The sequence below is a fragment of the Procambarus clarkii genome, chromosome 90, assembly GCF_040958095.1.
Source record: "Procambarus clarkii isolate CNS0578487 chromosome 90, FALCON_Pclarkii_2.0, whole genome shotgun sequence".
NCBI lineage: Eukaryota > Metazoa > Arthropoda > Malacostraca > Decapoda > Cambaridae > Procambarus > Procambarus clarkii.
In genome coordinates, this window is record NC_091239.1 from 14,866,221 (window position 1) to 14,884,838 (window position 18,618).

The 18,618-nt window shown below is 41.2% G+C and overlaps 2 protein-coding genes across 9 annotated transcripts in view; one reads left to right on the forward strand and one right to left on the reverse strand.

Annotated features, from left to right (window-relative positions):
* LOC123746586 (uncharacterized) overlaps positions 1 to 3,178 on the forward strand; it is a 41,777-nt gene extending 38,599 nt beyond the window's left edge. For 2 of the 5 annotated variants that reach the window (XM_069318367.1, XM_045728213.2), the window contains exon 16: positions 1,129 to 1,325. In XM_069318367.1, the coding sequence (XP_069174468.1) occupies positions 1,129 to 1,197 (69 nt within the window). In that variant the 3' untranslated portion in view covers positions 1,198 to 1,325. Of the gene's footprint in view, positions 1 to 1,128 lie in introns of all 5 variants that reach the window. The other 3 variants (XM_069318369.1, XM_069318368.1, XM_045728214.2) reach the window with 3 other exon arrangements.
* Positions 3,179 to 4,981: 1,803 nt separating this feature from the next.
* LOC123746588 (uncharacterized) overlaps positions 4,982 to 18,618 on the reverse strand; it is a 49,080-nt gene continuing 35,443 nt past the window's right edge. For 2 of the 4 annotated variants that reach the window (XM_045728215.2, XM_045728217.2), the window contains exons 11-16: positions 16,905 to 16,989; positions 16,227 to 16,714; positions 12,112 to 12,211; positions 8,693 to 8,841; positions 5,909 to 6,243; positions 4,982 to 5,564 (exon numbers count right to left, since the gene is read on the reverse strand). In XM_045728215.2, the coding sequence (XP_045584171.2) occupies positions 5,510 to 5,564; positions 5,909 to 6,243; positions 8,693 to 8,841; positions 12,112 to 12,211; positions 16,227 to 16,714; positions 16,905 to 16,989 (1,212 nt within the window). In that variant the 3' untranslated portion in view covers positions 4,982 to 5,509. The remainder of the gene's footprint in view (positions 5,565 to 5,908; positions 6,244 to 8,692; positions 8,842 to 12,111; positions 12,212 to 16,226; positions 16,715 to 16,904; positions 16,990 to 18,618) is intronic. The other 2 variants (XM_069318370.1, XM_045728216.2) reach the window with 2 other exon arrangements.

Here is an 18,618-nt window from a genome sequence, read left to right on the forward strand (position 1 = left end):
ATCGTCTCCCTTATAAAATTTTGCATCAAAGGGAACCATATTCATGCTAGTACTACATCACATGAATAAATTTCTTATCAATAATTTTCCAGTTCACTCTAGCTCAAAAGTGTAATATTGTCACATGTTTTAAGAATTGCCGCCTTAAGTTTGTGTTTTTCTAAATTTTGTTATGCTCAAAATGCTGTGTGTATTAGTGGCTTTTAGGCACTGTAGTCATAGTGTGAGTCCTCCACTGTTCATGTATGTACTCTTGCCTAAATAAATACTTATTATATTGCTGGAACCGAGACAAATTCCCTGCATAACAGGCCGAGTTAGACATGACCAATAATTCACCAGAAGAATTCTTTTGGGTTCTGTGTTTGTTGCTCTAAGCTGTTTAGCCTAATAGTTGACCAGTGCAACTGGTGATGTTACAAAGATGGGCCAGGAGAAGTAATTTCAGACACCGAGACCTTCGATATCAGTAGCCTTATATCTTTCAATTCTCATGTTTACATCCTCAGTGGAAGCTAGGAATTTTTTTTAAAGGCTTGATGCCATCTTTTGTTATTACTTTATCATCTCATATCTACCAGAGACTTGAGTAAGATGACTGCAGTTAAGAGATGTTCCAGAGAGCAACACCAGGTTTATGTAGATTCATCGACATTGGTTCACTGTTGCACCAGTTTTTAATCACCATTGCACCAACATCATTAGAACAATGGACCCAAAATAACCTAGAAGATAATAACATATAACTAGTTGCTTTAGTTAACCTAGGATATAGAATCTAAGTATAAATGTCTGGCATGCATGTGTATGTGCAACAGGCTTCACACTAATTGAAGTTATAAAGTACAAAAGTACAATGAATTAGTTGTTCAAGATATGAAGCTTGGCTAAAAAGCATCAGATTAAGGATACTGGAACCAAAATGGTCTTTTATAAAAAAATAAGAAGCAGTAATTTTTCCCTAATAGGCAAGGATTGAATGCTTTATAAGGTTATTTGTATCCTATATTGTGGCTGTTGTATTTGATTGTAATCACATTGAGGATTTTTAAAATTTAAGTTATGCAGTTACTAGTAATTAAGCACAGCTTAGTGCCAATTAATATTAAGTATTTTAATAATTTACAGGTTGTGATAGAAAACCTGGATTCCTGGAAGGGTACAAGTAGTGCGTCGCAGGAGCACTTGTCGGCCTGAGGAGAAGAATGTATTTGGTATAAAACTTGGGTTTTAATGAAACTAAAAATATATAAAATGTATAACAAAGTTTAGCTTGCTTCATTTGTACAAGAGCATTATAATCACAATGAAACATTTTTTGGTGATCTTGCTTGTAATACTTCCTACACAAACTGGATAACTTAATACTGTACTGTATGTAACATTTCTTTGGCCAATTCCTATTCAAAATATTTATCAAGTATCTTACATCTTTTATCAAACTATTTGTCAAAGATCTGTATAACTAAATTGCACAGAACAATGTCGCAATAACATAGCTGAAAATAGGACGGCCAACCCACAAAATTGTTAGTGATGGAATTGTGGTGTCTTGCACAGCAGGGTATGTTATAAGAAGTCATTCATTACGAACCACCCGATTGTCTATGGACTATTTTTTTCACTATGTAAAAGTGGGATTATTTCTACACCACTACATATGTTTACTTCAAAAACATCTGAGAGAACCAAAAATATTAACTGTTTTATATTTCTGAATATTGTAGCGAGTAGATTATCCCATGGACTCTCACTGGACCTCCACTGCTGCTGCTTGCTGTGGACTGCAGCCACCTGTCATGGAACGTTGCCAACACCCTTGCCACAGCTATGATTTTCATCGCGATCGTCTCTGCATTTTCATCTACTACGGCTTGCTGCTCCACGATCACTACTCACTCATCTGGCAGCCTCATCAGTAACTACATGATGTGTGATCTACAGCCTGTCCTGCCGACTCTCCGTCGCTGCCAGGGCACTGCTTGCTCTACAGGGGCGCCCACGAAAGCTGCTCTTTCGTCAGATTCATCTACACGTTCACTGCATTCTGATACTCTGCTGACTCAAGCACTTTGCGCAGTACAGGACTTACAGCTTGCGTTTCCGACTCTTCGTCGCCTCCAGGACAATTCACCTCTAGCAGTGATTACCTCGTTGTCCTAACTACGTACCTACATTACCTCCTAAATGTCCTGGTGCCCGAGCCCATCCGCCCCGAATCTAAATGCTCCACCAGCGACCCAAGGACGCAACAATTATGCACATTCTTCTCTCCTGCTACACCGAGCTTGTCCACACGCTGCCTACATCTTTTATTGGTACCAGACTACAATTTCCACAGTCAACAATGTAGTACTCGGCGTGTACAGTCCTAATCAACCCAAGACGCTACAGCTTCAACACAGAGCAGACAGCAGACTACGACCGCATCGAGCCGCCACGCTCTCGCTCCCCGAGTTCAGACACTCACAATTCTCAATCGAGCCGCCACGCTCTCCCACATAGAGCTCCACGACTCCGGCCTCACTCAGCTCTCTGCTCTGCTCCAGGCTTCGTCTCAACGTCTGCGACACTGCTAAATCCAGAGACACATCCGCCGACTACGCAGTTCACTTTTTCGACCACAGTTACCAGCAGCATCGCCACCTACGACAACGGACGATCCTGTACGACCTCCCACCCTACAACCCCAGTTACCAGCCGCACCACAACCTGATCCTGCGACGACGGACGATCCTGTGCGACCTCCCACCCTACGACCCCAGTTAGATGACATCAGCGAAGAGGAGGAAGTTAACTTTGATGGTTATGTAACGCGAGCAGGGCGTACAATTCGCCGACCAGCTAAGTTCCTTGATCAAGTATTTTTCCTTTCATCCCCTGGGAGGGGGAGTTCTGTAGCGAGTAGATTATCCCAATAATATACTCGCTCCAAATATAGTGTTAATGTTCCTGTCAACCTTTGGAGATGAATGAGGTGAGGCGTTGCCCGGGCAACACGGTGAGATGCCCGAGCAATATAAGCAGCGGTGTAGCGAACATTAACTAGTCTACTTTCAAGTGTGGTCTAGAGCAGACACTTGCGAGATACTGTACCGACGCTCAGTGCGCTCAACTCACACCAAAGTATCACCTGTGTACTTCTGTATATTCGACCAAATATATATATAGTATCTTAGTGTCTGTGTTTATTTGTCACCATACTTTACGTAACAATAGAACCGTTACAATATCTATCTTTTAAAGTAAATATTGCTATAAGATTTAACAAAATCACTTGCCTTAAACTATTGCCAGCATAGGAGCCACATGTTTATAAAGTTTTCCTCAGTGTGGAGTACAGTATTATGATGGGATTATATTTTCCAGTTATAATACTTTTATAACTAAATACAGCTTCGATTTACTTCCTTTAGCAAACAATATACCGATAAATACTGCATTACCCTATCACGTTTCTGAATGGACCAGTGTTCCGTGCATGCACCAGGCAAGGTAATGGTTGCATATCATTTTCTATAAATACAATTTTGCAATTATGTAACTATACATGGTGTTTAATTTTCTTCCCGATTAAATATCTCTGCAATGTTTTTTTTTTTTTTATTTCATGTATTTTTTTCATGTATTAACAATCAATTTCATTAAGTTTCCAATGATTCGTATTATGGGTTCTACATCTGCAGATTTCATGATTTCTCAACCAGTTGAATGAATTTGCAAGATACAAAATATCTAGCAAATTGCAATCTAGCTACAGATTTGGTAGTGTGTGGCACCCAACCCGTTCTCACAAATTTGTATAGTCAATATTGACTTATTAAATACGTGCATATGTGACATACTAAACATACTAGTTTACCTTGAAAAGCTTCATAGAAAACACCGACCTTACCTAACCTTCTTAGTATGTTAAGATAAGCATCTTATTGCTTCGTAATTACAATTATTACTTGACCTATTTTTTTATAGGTACCTATTTGGACCTATTTTTTTTTTAGGTACCTATTTGGATTTTTTTTTTAGGTACCTATTTGGACCTATTTTTTTTAGGTACCTATTTGGACCTATTTTTTTTTTAGGTACCTATTTGGACCTATTTTTTTTTTAGGTACCTATTTGGACCTATTTTTTTTTTAGGTACCTATTTGGACATTTTTTTTTAGGTACCTATTTGGACCTATTTTTTTTTAGGTACCTATTTGGACCTATTTTTTTAGGTACCTATTTGTACCTATTTTTTTATAGGTACCTATTTGGACCTTTTTTTTTTAGGTACCTATTTGGATTTTTTTTTTAGGTATCTATTTGGACCTATTTTTTTTTAGGTACCTATTTGGACCTATTTTTTTTTTAGGTACCTATTTGGACCTATTTTTTTTTTTAGGTACCTATTTGGACCTATTTTTTTTTTTTAGGTACCTATTTGGACCTATTTTTTTTTAGGTACCTATTTGGACCTATTTTTTTTAGATACCTATTTGGACTTTTTTTAGGTACCTATTTGGACCTATTTTTTTTAGGTACCTATTTGTACCTATTTTTTTTAGGTACCTATTTGTACCTATTTTTTTAGGTACCTATTTGTACCTATTTTTTTAGGTACCTCTTTGTACCTATTTTTTTTTTTTTAGGTACCTATTTTTATAGGTATAGGTCAAGTAATAATTGTAATTATGAAGCAATAAGATGCTTATCTTAACATACTAAGGAGGTTAGGTAAGGTCGGTGTTTTCTATGAAGCTTTTAAAGGTAAAGTAGTATGTTTAGTATGTCACATATGCACGTATTTAATAAGTCAATATTGACGGTAAGAAAGTGCAAGAACGGGTTGGTGGCACCACCCGGCTGCAGTATTCACAGCGAGACTGTATTTGCACAATGAGATGTAAATGTCAGTTGTAATAATGCATCAATTATTAGACATATTCCTTACCAGGATATTACTTTGATAATAAATATTGTAAGTAAAACTACAATATTTCAAAAATATTTAATGGACTCTTTGCCAACTACATGCTTAACCAGTATACAAAAGTGGAAAGTCATTCCCCCCGACTGCAGAAAAGATAAGCAGCCATTTCAATATATTTTTCCAAGTAATACCTAGCAGTTTTATAATTTTCTAAACTTTTGATCTGTGTGTGTCGGAAACAAGATTTCACTCTCATACCTTTTGCAATTAGTTATTAACAAGGTCATGCTGATCTCTCTCGAAGATATTCTGTTAGTCACAAATTTATATTATGCAGTCTAGCTTGCATTTCTTGAGGCTGTGTTGTTTCTCTAGTTCTGCAGTGGTTGGAATGGTGCACTCGAGTTGTCAAACGGAACTTTGTTCTGGTAGCTGGAAATGCCATTTTTGTTTATTTAGAGAAGCTGCGTTTGTTGTCTGGATGACGAGATCATTCCCATAAATTACCTCTGAGCTGTGGGCAAACCAAGTAGGATTTGTTCTAATGGGCTTTCTTAGTTTCTACACTGAAGAGCCTCCTTTATGTCTTGAGATTTATGTCTTCGACAAATTCCAGTTGGTGGTGTTATCATTTTCTAACCGGTTGTATCTGAAAACAAAATTGATATAGAGCAAAAATTGCAAAGTAAATGGAGAAATCAAGGTGGTGAGGTGAATATCTAAAGGAATAATATACAGGAAATACAAAATTCAATACAGCTGTAATGTAGAGAATGTATGCAGAAATGATTTATAAAATCAACATGAAGTTTCACTTTAGTGGATGGACCAAAGCAGATATTTACTTTTAAAGTAAGCAGTGCCACAGTAGATACATGGGGACCAAAAGTATCTCACTCTTAAAGGGGTAAAAGATATCTCAAGAGCAGCTTAGAAAATTGAGGGGGTGATAACTTGAGCAGAGGAAGGAATAAGAACATTAATGCTACGTACTTGAATGGGTGGAAAGATGACGTTGAAGCTGTACGATTGGGCAAACAGCCGTCACTCGTGGCTATCTTGTTCTCAGGGGTTGCAGCATCAGTCACACTCTTACTGACTGACCTCTGTACAACCACTCCCTTGCCCTCGCAGAGTTTACCACACCCTGTCTTCTTGAGCACTGGATTCTTTGTGTCTGGGGTGGGCCAGAGGAAAGGAGACGAGTCAAGGAACATCTCTGAGACACGGCGCAAGATGGGTCCAACAAACACTGCAGGCTGCTGCTCCCTGGGCAGGGTGGGTTCCGAGCGGACCAACTCGTCCAACATTGGTGTCTGCAGATAAGGCTGAAATCAGAGGTTAGTGACCAACAAAAACCTTTTGTATTAAGATACATTTTTTATATAATATTCTCCAATTAATTAAGTCTTATCTAATTGCCATTTAAATTTTTGTAGTTTACCTATACTGTATAAGAGATCTGTACCAACATCTCTATCCATTGATTCACTCTACTAAAGCAGAAGAAGATTCAAGCTAATTAAGATAATAAAATTAAATAATTATATCTATTCAAATAAAAGGAACCTCGGTCCAGTACAAGCAGCCAATTCAGCAGCAGCTGTAGTGGAGCCAGTACAACAGCAGCCAATTCAGCAGCAGCTGTAGTGGAGCCAGTACAACAGCAGCCAATTCAGCAGCAGCTGTAGTGGAGCCAGTACAACAGCAGCCAATTCAGCAGCAGCTGTAGTGGAGCCAGTACAACAGCAGCCAATTCAACAGCAGCTGTAGTGGAGCCAGTACAACAGCAGCCAATTCAGCAGCAGCTGTAGTGGAGCCGGGACAACAGCAGCCAATTCAGCAGCAGCTGTAGTGGAGCCGGCACAACAGCAGCCAATTCAGCAGCAGCTGTAGTGGAGCCGGCACAACAGCAGCCAATTCAGCAGCAGCTGTAGTGGAGCCGGCACAACAGCAGCCAATTCAGCAGCAGCTGTAGTGGAGCCGGCACAACAGCAGCCAATTCAGCAGCAGCTGTAGTGGAGCCGGCACAACAGCAGCCAATTCAGCAGCAGCTGTAGTGGAGCCGGCACAACAGCAGCCAATTCAGCAGCAGCTGTAGTGGAGCCGGCACAACAGCAGCCAATTCAGCAGCAGCTGTAGTGGAGCCGGCACAACAGCAGCCAATTCAGCAGCAGCTGTAGTGGAGCCGGCACAACAGCAGCCAATTCAGCAGCAGCTGTAGTGGAGCCGGCACAACAGCAGCCAATTCAGCAGCAGCTGTAGTGGAGCCGGCACAACAGCAGCCAATTCAGCAGCAGCTGTAGTGGAGCCGGCACAACAGCAGCCAATTCAGCAGCAGCTGTAGTGGAGCCGGCACAACAGCAGCCAATTCAGCAGCAGCTGTAGTGGAGCCGGCACAACAGCAGCCAATTCAGCAGCAGCTGTAGTGGAGCCGGCACAACAGCAGCCAATTCAGCAGCAGCTGTAGTGGAGCCGGAACAACAGCAGCCAATTCAGCAGCAGCAGCTGTAGTGGAGCCGGAACAACAGCAGCCAATTCAGCAGCAGCAGCTGTAGTGGAGCCAGTACAACAGCAGCCAATTCAGCAGCAGCTGTAGTGGAGCCAGTACAACAGCAGCCAATTCAGCAGCAGCTGTAGTGGAGCCAGTACAACAGCAGCCAATTCAGCAGCAGCTGTAGTGGAGCCGGCACAACAGCAGCCAATTCAGCAGCAGCTGTAGTGGAGCCAGTACAACAGCAGCCAATTCAGCAGTAGCTGTAGTGGAGCCGGTACAACAGCAGCCAATTCAGCAGTAGCTGTAGTGGAGCCGGCACAACAGCAGCCAATTCAGCAGCAGCTGTAGTGGAGCTGGCACAACAGCAGCCAATTCAGCAGTAGCTGTAGTGGAGCTGACAACAGCAGCCAATTCAGCAGTAGCTGTAGTGGAGCCGGCACAACAGCAGCCAATTCAGCAGCAGCTGTAGTGGAGCCGGCACAACAGCAGCCAATTCAGCAGCAGCTGTAGTGGAGCCGGCACAACAGCAGCCAATTCAGCAGCAGCTGTAGTGGAGCCGGCACAACAGCAGCCAATTCAGCAGTAGCTGTAGTGGAGCCAGTACAACAGCAGCCAATTCAGCAGTAGCTGTAGTGGAGCCAGTACAGCCGACAGCCAGATGTGCAATATCTTATCCATTTTAATAAAATTCCTAAGACAATCCTTTGGCAACTGGGCATGTTGAGAATGCTTATTTTTATTATATCTGTTGATCAATTTATTTGCCAAGTTATTAAACTTTACATTTTTACGAGGAATGACACTAATAAATCTTGTTAGTATGCAGAAATGATTAGTATGTACTGACTTTATATGAAAACACTCCAGTATATCCTCTTCTGCATTCAAAATCATTAACTAATACACAGGTAAGTAGTGACTGTAAGAGGACGAAACATTTATGGGTTTATTGAGATTTGAGTACTTAATAATTAGGCTCGTCTTTTAGAAATCAACAAAATAATTTATTTCGTCGAAATTCAACAAAGGACTTGTGCACTTACAAGATCTTTTAAACTAGCGGCATGCAATGCATCACAGTTATTTTACTTTGCATTTATTCCTGGAATGCCATTAACCTTTGGAATGGGTGTAATGCAGCCAATTGCACAGATAGCACTTATTTACTCTATGGACCTGTGAAGCAAATTGTCCTGTGGGATAGCACCGATCTTTACTACGGTTCTTTGAAATGCCAAACTGTACGATAACTACACTATGGTTCTATGAAAACCACTGACCTGCGGGACTGACATGGTAGGAGAAACATCCCCACAAGACTTTGATAGTTGCCCCTGAGGGCTCGTGGTGAAGGAGAGCCCCAGGCGGGTATGCGGCGAGTGGATTGATCCACACGCACATCGTATTGCTTTACAATAGTTGGTCTCCCCTGCAAAGATCAGTTTTTTATCACTGCCTTGAATCCATAATTCTAAACCACATTCATTAGATTTAAATACATTTGGGGTAAATAACAATTTTCAAGATTACTAATTTCTTTTGTAGTTTAACAAACCATGAAAAAATCTTTGGAGCTAAACAGCGAGATTAAACTAGCATCCTGGGTCATTCTAGATGGAAGTCCTGCTCTAAAGATTTTCCGAGAAATAACAAATGTATCAAGCTACCTTTATGTATTGTAAGAGTGACATGTTAAATGATAAAACAAAAAATTACACTGCCTAAGATACTACTTAGCCAATGGTGTTATTCAGTACAGAACACTACCAAGCTATGATATGGTAGGTGATCGATTCAAGGTCTTTTTTTATTCTAATATTTGGCAGATAGTGCTCCATATATTTTGTAGACAAGATAAAATATAACATGTTCAACATGTAACCGATTTAAACCTTAAACTGCACAACACGTCATATGCAGGGTTGAGTAACTGGCAATAAATTGCGCATCGCGTCATATGACGCGATGGAGTACTATGCAAGATTTAAATGGCCTGTGGATACACGGGGTTCACCTCACCTTTATCAGGGCTCTTGTAAACAGACACCATTTAAAAAAAAAATTTGTGGGCCACATTCCCGGGTTTGAGGGCCTCAGTAGTGAGTGAGCCACCAAGACACGCAGCATGAGCTCACAGCACTGCTGACCAGATTGTGACCACAGCATCGCCTAAAAATGCCATAATCTATATGTACATGCTATTATTTAGCGATGATAGTATTACAGAAGACTGATAAAACTGATAAAAATGACCAGGATTCTGATAATAGCAGGATTGTTGTGATAATTAGCACTGTAGTGGGAGGAATAATCTTGGTGGGGAGGGAGGTAGCGTTGTCTGCTGACTCTGTGTGACCACCTTTTACTGTCTGGACTTACACTGACAGTGTGACTAAATACAAGAGATATGAGATATATACAAGCTCACAGCACTGCTGTGAGCTTGTATATGAACAACAAAGCTATACCAGCTTAGTTGTTCGCTATGGTGAACAAAAACATGCAGATACTTATATATAACATCTGTATATAGTGAATAAAAGCAAAAACAGTATGGTGGGATACCTTACCTTGAGGTTACCTTGAGGTGCTCCCGGGGCTTAGCGTCCCCGCGGCCCGGTCGTCGACAAGGCCTCCTGGTTGCTGGGCTGATCAACCAGGCTGTTGGACGCGGCTGCTCGCAGCCTGACGTATGAGTCACAGCCTGGTTGATCAGGTATCCTTTGGAGGTGCTTATCCAGTTCTTTCTTGAACACTGAGTGGTCGGCCAGTTATGCCCCTTATGTGTAGCGGAAGCGTGTTGAACAGTCTCGGGCCTCTGATGTTGAAAGAGTTCTCCGAGTACCTGTTGCACCTCTGCTTTTCAACGGGGGTATTCTGCACATCCTGCCATGTCTTCTGGTCTCATGTGATGTTATTTCTGTGTGCAGTATTATGGGAGGAGAAAGGTGGCGGGTATACATAGAGATACATATCTCTACGAGAGATACATAATAATTTACACGTAGAAAATAGTAGAGGGGCTGGTCCCAAACCTGCACACAAAAATAACGTCACATGAAACCAGAAGGCATGGCAGGATGTGCAGAATACCCCCATTGAAAAGCAGAGGTGCAACAGGTACTCAGAGAACTCTTTCAACATCAGAGGCCCGAGACTGTTCAACACGCTTCCACAATACATAAGGGGCATAACTGGCCGACCCTTCACAGTGTTCAAGAGAGAACTTGACAAACACCTTCAAAGGAGACCTGATCAACCAGGCTGTGACTCATACGTCAGGCAGCGAGCAGCCGCGTCCAACAGCCTGGTTGATCAGTCCAGCAATGAGGAGGCCTGGTCGACAACCAGACCGCGGGGTCGCTAAGCCCCAAGAATCACCTCAATGTAAGGAGTAAGGTAAGGTGAGGGAGGGAGCGAGTGACAGCCAGTGGCGGGCTGCCACTGCCACTCGGCATACCAACTTAGTGGTTCGTTATGGTGAACACAAATGTAGATAATTATATATAACGTGTATATATAGTATAATAACAGCAAAAGGAGTGTGGGGAGAAGCCATTTTGGTGAGGGAGGTGGCGACATCTGCATGATTTATCATGCTGGGTACGGGTGGCTACTATGCTCTTTGGGCACTATACTGGTTTAGTTGAACAGTTATGGTGAACAAAACTTGTAAATACTTATATATAATGTGTGTATATAGGGTAATAACACCACAAACAGTATTGTTGGGGGAGAAATTTTAGTGCGTCTGACCTTGAATGTGAGAGGGAGACAGACGCCATCTGTGTGTAGCAACGTCTCTTAGTACCTGAACTATATCAGCTTAGTTGTACAGTTGTGAACAAAACTTGTAGATATTTATATATAATGTCTGTGCATAGTGAATAAAAGCAAAAATAGTATGGTGGGAGGAGAATGTGGGTGAGTGAGGTGTTGAGGGAGTGAGTGGCAGCGAGTGGCTGGCTGGTGTGTTGCAGTCACTCCTCATTGCTTTTTGACTCATAATACCAACTTAGTGGTTCGTTATGGTGAACAAAACATGCAGATACTTATATATAACCTGTGTATATAGTGTAATAACCGACAAAGTATTTGTTCACTGTTTGATGAACAATTGAATCAACAATATGCACACCATAATTTTGAGTACAGCAATGAATTATTTTTTTTGGGGGGGGGGGGGGGAGTAAAGAGGAAGGAGAGGCATAGGTGAAGGGAAGTTTAGAAGTGGGAAATACAGTGAAAGGTATGAAAGCAGGTGGGCTGTCCGCCTTGCTGTAGCATTGATTCACACATTTATTATTTCTCCCATGATCAGAGAAAACAAATTAATAGGTTTTGAAGTTTTTTTTTTTTTTGTTATGCGCCTGTGAGTAACAATGGCCAAATAGCCCTTAGCAACACAAGGGTTAATAGCAGTGACCAAATTGGAGGATTTGCATTTTAGTGAAGTATGAAAAATAGATCTGAATATCAATTTTTTATGTTTCATGAAGCTCCTAAAGCATGCACTCCCAAAAGTGAGAGAGATACTTTTACACATGTAATAGATGTGTCACAGTGGCTTTATTAAATTTGCTGAAATTATAAATTTTATAACAGACCAAATATGAAATCTAAAGGTAATGTTTTCTTTGTAGAAAAAGCCAAATTGATAACTGAAACAACAGATTTTGTCCCCTCTCTGATGGCATACCTTGGGTGAAAACACTCTCGCAGCTACTGTAGGAGGAATCCCTTGCCAGTCTCTCCAGGGTGGGTGTAGTCAAGAAGGTTGGGGTCTCCTGCTCCCGCTGCTGTTATACCAAGTACAAGAAATATGTTTAGTGTGGAAGTAATAGTTCCAATCCCTTCATTACTCTATTGTTTCTTCCATGCTTGACAAATTCACATGTACATGAACCAAACAAATAAAAATGGTGGAAAATAATGTACATATTTTAGATTTATTTTTAAATTCTTAGGCAGAATAAAGATCACTGAATAGAACAGTAACACCACTAATTTCTTTAGGGTACTATTTTAATAATGTGCAACTATATAATGAGCTTTCTATATTAGTGTTTGCCTTTATGTTTTTTCATGCACCAATATGTATAACATTCTGCCCATGCACATTTAACCGAGGGCCACTAACCCTAGTGCCTTCGACGAGCACAGGAAGCCAGCGGCTTGTCGAAGGTCCCCCTCCCTCCCCCCTATTTACCCTTGTGATCCTTTCTAGGTATATTTTAAAACACAGTTTTGGCAGTTACAGCTTGGGTGGGTAGGCATTTCCATGGGTTTATAACCCTGTGGGTGAAAAAGCATCTCCTGTTCTCAGTTCTACATTGTGGCTTGTTGAGCTGGAAACCATTGCTCCTTGTTTGTGGTACATCTGACCGTCTGAAGAAAATATCCGGATCAACATTCTCTAACTTTTTCAGTATTTTAAGTTTCAATGAGATCCACCCTGTCATGCCTGGTTTGTAGTGTTAGCCCTGTGGCCTTCAAGCATTCCCGATACAAAATATGAATTGGCTCTGGAATGATTTTTGTTGCCCAGTGTTGCACCTTCTCCAAAGCAGCTATGTCCTTCTGGAAATAAGGTTTCCATGCTTGGATACTGTAATCCAAATGGGGCCGTACCAGAGATTTATACAGTTGAACCATTACCATTACCTTCCTTTCCTTATAGTCAAAAGTATCCTTGATTATCTCAAGAGTTTGGTTGGCTTTTCTGGCTGCAGCTCCTACCTGTTGTGCAACTTTTAATGAGTGGTGGATTTTGACTCCCAGGTCCTTTTCTTCATCAGTCTGCTGCAATGTAATGTTATTAATTTGGCAGCTGTGGCATGGGTTGTTATGCCCCACATGCAGGGTCTTGCATTTGTCAATATTAAAAAGCATTTGCCAATCTTCTGACCATTTGTGGAGTTCATGTAGATCTCTCTGCAAGTCTTCAACAACATCATTTCCCATTTTACAATGAATCTGTGTCGTGTGCAGTTTTGGTGCTGTAGTTCGTAATATTCTATGTTATTGATGTACAGTATGTGACAAAAAGGGTAGGTCCCAAAATGGCCCCTTCTTGATTATCTTGAGGTTATCTTGAGATGATTTCGGGGCTTTAGTGTCCCCGCGGCCCGGTCCTCGACCAGGCCTCGACCAGGCCTCCACCCCAGGAAGCAGCCCGTGACAGCTGACTAACACCCAGTTACCTATTTTACTGCTAGGTAACAGGGGCATAGGGTGAAAGAAACTCTGCCCATTGTTTATCGCCGGCACCCGGGATTGAACCCAGGACCACAGGATCACAAGTCCAGCGTGCTGTCCACTCGGCCAGCCGGCTTTTCCTTGTGGCACCCCACTTATCACAGTTCTCAATTCAGATTCATTTCCATTTAGATTTATTTAGCATTTAGGATTCATTTCCTTTGTTTTCTTTCCTTCAACCATTCTTTTATCCATTCTAATATTTTACCATTTATTCCTTGGGCCTGTAATTTCCTTGTCAGTCTTTCATGTGGTACCTTATTTTAAGCTTTTGCAAAATCCATGTATACTACATCCACTGGAAGGCCCTCGTCAGAGTGGCTGGTTACCATTTCCAAAAATGTGAGCAGGTTTGTAAGGCAGGATCTGCTTTTAACAAATCCATGTTGTGTTGATTGTACAAGGTTGTTCACTGAAAGATTCCCTCCCTGAGGATTCTCTCCACGAGCTTGCAGATGCGCGATGTCAAGCTGATCGACCAGCAGTTTTCTGTTGAGCTCTACCTTTCTTTTTAAAAAAAATGGTGGATAACATTTGCATATTTCTAATTTGGGGGGGGGGACTACCCCTTGGTCCAGAGATTTTGTGAAAAGTAGTTTCAGTGGTAGGCATAGTTCTTCTGCCAGTTCCTTTAAGTCTTTGGATTGGATTCCATCCACACCTGGGGCTTTCGAGTCTTAGTTTGTCAATGTTCTTTCTAATTATTTCACACGCTATGGATATTTCCCTAAATTAAATCTCCTCCCCTTCTTCAAACATTTGTGTGGTTGTTGGGATGTCATCCAACCTTTCGAGTGTGAACACTAACATAAAATAATCATTACTGTGTTTGCTGCCATTTTATCATCCATTATAGCTTGATTAGTCTCGTCTGTTAATAGTTGGACCCTTAAGAGTCCTTTGTTTTTGTTTTGCCTCTTATATAGGCATAGAATGATTTTGGATCTTTGTTTTGGGCAAGTTTTCTTTCATAGTTTCTTTTGGCTGCTCTGATTTTCTGAGTGGTCACGTTTAGTGCCCTTTTGTATAATTCATAATCAATGATGTCCATTGTGGACTTAAACGGTCTTCAGAGGTTTCTCTTTGTTACCAATGCTCGTTTTACGACTTGTGTCATCCATCAAGTACGGGTACAGTAGTTTTGTTTTTTCTTCTTTTCGGTACATTTTTTGAAAGAGTATCGTGATGACCCTCTTGACATTTTGCCATGCTGCTTTCGCACCATGTTCACACATCAGCTCCCTCTAGGAGATTATTTGCAGTTCTTTTCTCTCTATTCCTTTATAGTCACCTCGCTGGTAATCTAGAAATTCTTCATCGTTGACCTTATCTTGAGGTTACCTTTAGGTGCTTCCAGGGCTTAGCATCCCCGCGGCCCAGTTGTCGACCAGGCCTCCTCGTTGCTGGACTAGTCAACCAGGCTATTGGACGCGGCTGCTCACAGCCTGACGTACGAGTCACAGCCTGGATGATCAGGTATCCTTTGGAGGCGTTTGTCACGTTATCTCTTGAACACTGAGGGGTTGGCCAGTTATGCCCCTTATGCATAGTGGAAGCGTGTTGAACAGTCTCGGGCCTCTGATGTTGATAGTTCTCTCTTGAACACTGTGAGGGGTCGGCCAGTTATGTCTGTTATGTGTAGTGGAAGTGTGTAAATCTATATGTTGGTTTCTATATTCATAGTCCATCTTAAAATATGGTGGTCGCATGACAGGGTTAACTTTATCCCCACAAAAATTTTATCAATCATACCATCTTCTTGGCTTGGACACACATGGATACATACATAGCTTGGCCGTGTTTACAAAACAATACTAGAGAGAAGTGGAATTTCAAGATTGGCCAAAAAATAACCTGTAATCAGTAACAGGAGAATTATCACCAGTATGCATCAATTGAAATATAAGTAAATTTATACAGTACATATTTACTACTACTCTTAAGCCAATAAATATATAAATATTTGATGATAATTGTTTGCAATTTAATTTTTTTTTGTATTTCATTTGAATGACTTTAAAAATTAAGCAAATCTAAATGTCCCTTCAACTGATAAGGATGCATGCACAAATGAAAACATCAAATGGAGCAATGAGGCGACTCGAATCAATGATCAGCATTGTGTAACCTATATCACCATAGTCAGGGGAGTTATGGTTATAGTAGTAGTATATAGGCATAGTAGTAGTAGGCATAGTCAACATAGTTATGGTGCATGGCTGGGAGTACCCTAATCGCAGGTTTGAGTCACCTCGTTGCTCCAATTTATTTTCTCATTTATATATATCATGTTAAATGTGGTTTCTCTATCATTATATATTGTTAGTGTAGCCTGAAGCTGGACATACGTGTGACAAACGTCACAGATGGCGATTGTTGGGCGATTCAAGTAAATTTACATTTAGGAAGCATTATATAAAATTTAGGTCACACAAAATAAACCCCCCAAATACATATAGGTGCATACATGCATGGGTATGCACACATGCACAAAAGTGTCAGACAGAACTAAAGTATAACTAATCACATACTTCCAAAATTTTATATTTTACCTACATTATTTTGCCTTTTCGGGGAGAGAGTGCAAGAAGCAGGTCTGGTGGTGCCGCTGGAGCGCCAATGAATGTCACTACAGGAGCGGTCACAGGGGCTGATAGGAGTGTGTCCAGGGAAGGGAGAGATGCTCCCAGTGTTGGAAGATATACTACTTCCCCGAGATGACATGGACCGATGATTGACCAAGCCGATGAAGTTGGAGGAGACCCTGGAGGGGCTGTTGCTGTTGGAGTGGATGTTGTTGCTATTGGAGGGGGTGTTATTGTTGGAGGGGCAGGCCCTGGTGGAGGGTGAGAGAGAGGTACTACTGGGCCACACGTTCAGTTTGTTGGAGGACATCTTCGAAACTGAGAAGGGCGACTGGGTGGAGAAGAGATTGAGATCATTGGTATATGGCGTTGAAGGCGTTGGAGGCTTCAACACACCTGTAGCAAGAGGGTCGCACGGGGGTGCCTTCTCCTCCACAGCTTCTTTTCCCTTGATATCTTCTGTCGAGGCAAGAATTTACAAGTGTCCAAGGCAGTAATAATTTGGACAATCGAGCGGTGCTTCAAAAATTGGCATTTCTTAGGTCCATGTTCTTTGTAATATATTGAGTCATGCTATACTCACTTTGCTGTGACACCTATCCACTGATCCAGGAGGTACTCACCCAATTGTATATAAGGAGGTACTCACCCAATTGTATATAGGACACCATTGGAGATCTACCATACTGGCCAACCTCCATGTAGACTGGCTGCTCATACATCTCTCCGCTCTCCTGCCGAGAATCAAGTTTAAAACCTGACGAGCAAGCTCATATCAGGAGACAAGAATGAGGGCATCATATTAATACAAGTGTAGCAGGAGACAAGGCACAAAATATGCCTTTCGCAAAAATGTATTGAACACGTGAACATTATAACACACACACACACACACACACACACACATACATAGGTTAGGTAAGAAAATTCAACAGGAGAAACGGCTTTTGTCAGCACAGATGGAGGAAGTTACGCAGGGAATAGAACAGTGCAAGAAGGATATGCAACTCACCTATGCACAAGTGGCCAAGGAGAAGGAAAAAATTGAAGAAGCACTAAAGAAAGCCAAACACTGCAGCAACCAAGATAAAACAAACATTAGGCTGGAAGTGAGAAAGGAATTGGCATCTAATCCGAAGTTGGTGCAAAACTCAGTTGATCGGATTAAGTCCCTGATAATTTTTGGTTGCAAAGAAAAGGAGACAACATCTAGGTCAGAAAGAGCTGTAGAAGAAGCGAAAGTAGTAGATAAAATTGTTGGCCTCATAGAAGGTCTTACTACCATAGAGAATGTGTGCGATTACAGGAGAATAGGCAGATACGTAAGAGGAAAAGATCGACCTTTGAAGATCACCCTAAATGGTGCCAAACAGATGGAAGAAGTACTAAGGAATGCTAGAAAATTACAAAGTGATGAGGATGGGAAAGTGTGGTCGTTAAGACGAAATCTTTGAAAAGAAGACAGAGAAGCTGAAACTGAACTTCGCTGAGGCAAAACGTTTAAATGAAAGCAGGAATGAAGAAATCAATTTTTTTTTCTACAAAGTGTTAGGGGTAGGCAGACCAGTAAAGTGGTACATAAAGGCAAACCAACAATATCGTTAGAGTGAGGGGGAGTGAAGAATAAGGAGAGGGGGAACAAGTTCCTGAAGATTGCATACACCAACATAGATGGAGTGAGATCGAAGATACTGGAGTTAAGTGATGTAATACAGCAGCAGACACCAGACATTGTTGCACTCACGGAGACAAAACTTGAAGATGTTATTTTAAATGAGGTCATATTCCCAAGGGGCTACTCAATTTGGAGACAGGACAGAAAAATTAGGAAAGGCAGTGGCGTTGCTGTGCTGGTGAAAGAACACCTAAAGGTGAAGGAAATAATGACTGCCAATCCACAAGAAGTTGACATAATAGCACTAGAGATCTGCCATGAGGAGGATAACCTAATGATTATAAATGCATATAGTCCACCACCAAGCAGCACATGGTCAAAGGAGGAGCTAGATAGTAAACGAGAAGGTCTTATAACAATAATGAGAGAGATTATAATTGATTATAGAGATTATATAGAGATTATAAGAGAGATTATATATAGAGATTATAAAGAGATTAATGCGAGAGCGGATAACGATAGATCACGACTGTTGATAGTCGGCGATTTCAACTTGAAATCCATAGACTGGGAAACATATGAAGCTAAAACAGAAGATTTTTGGACCTGTAGATTTGTAGACCTCATCCTGGAAACATTCTTGTATTAACATGTTAAACAAGCTACGAGGATGAGGGAAGGGGACGTTCCCTCCATGCTAGATTTTATATTTACCAGAAAGGAGGAAGAGATTTGACATTCAGTACCT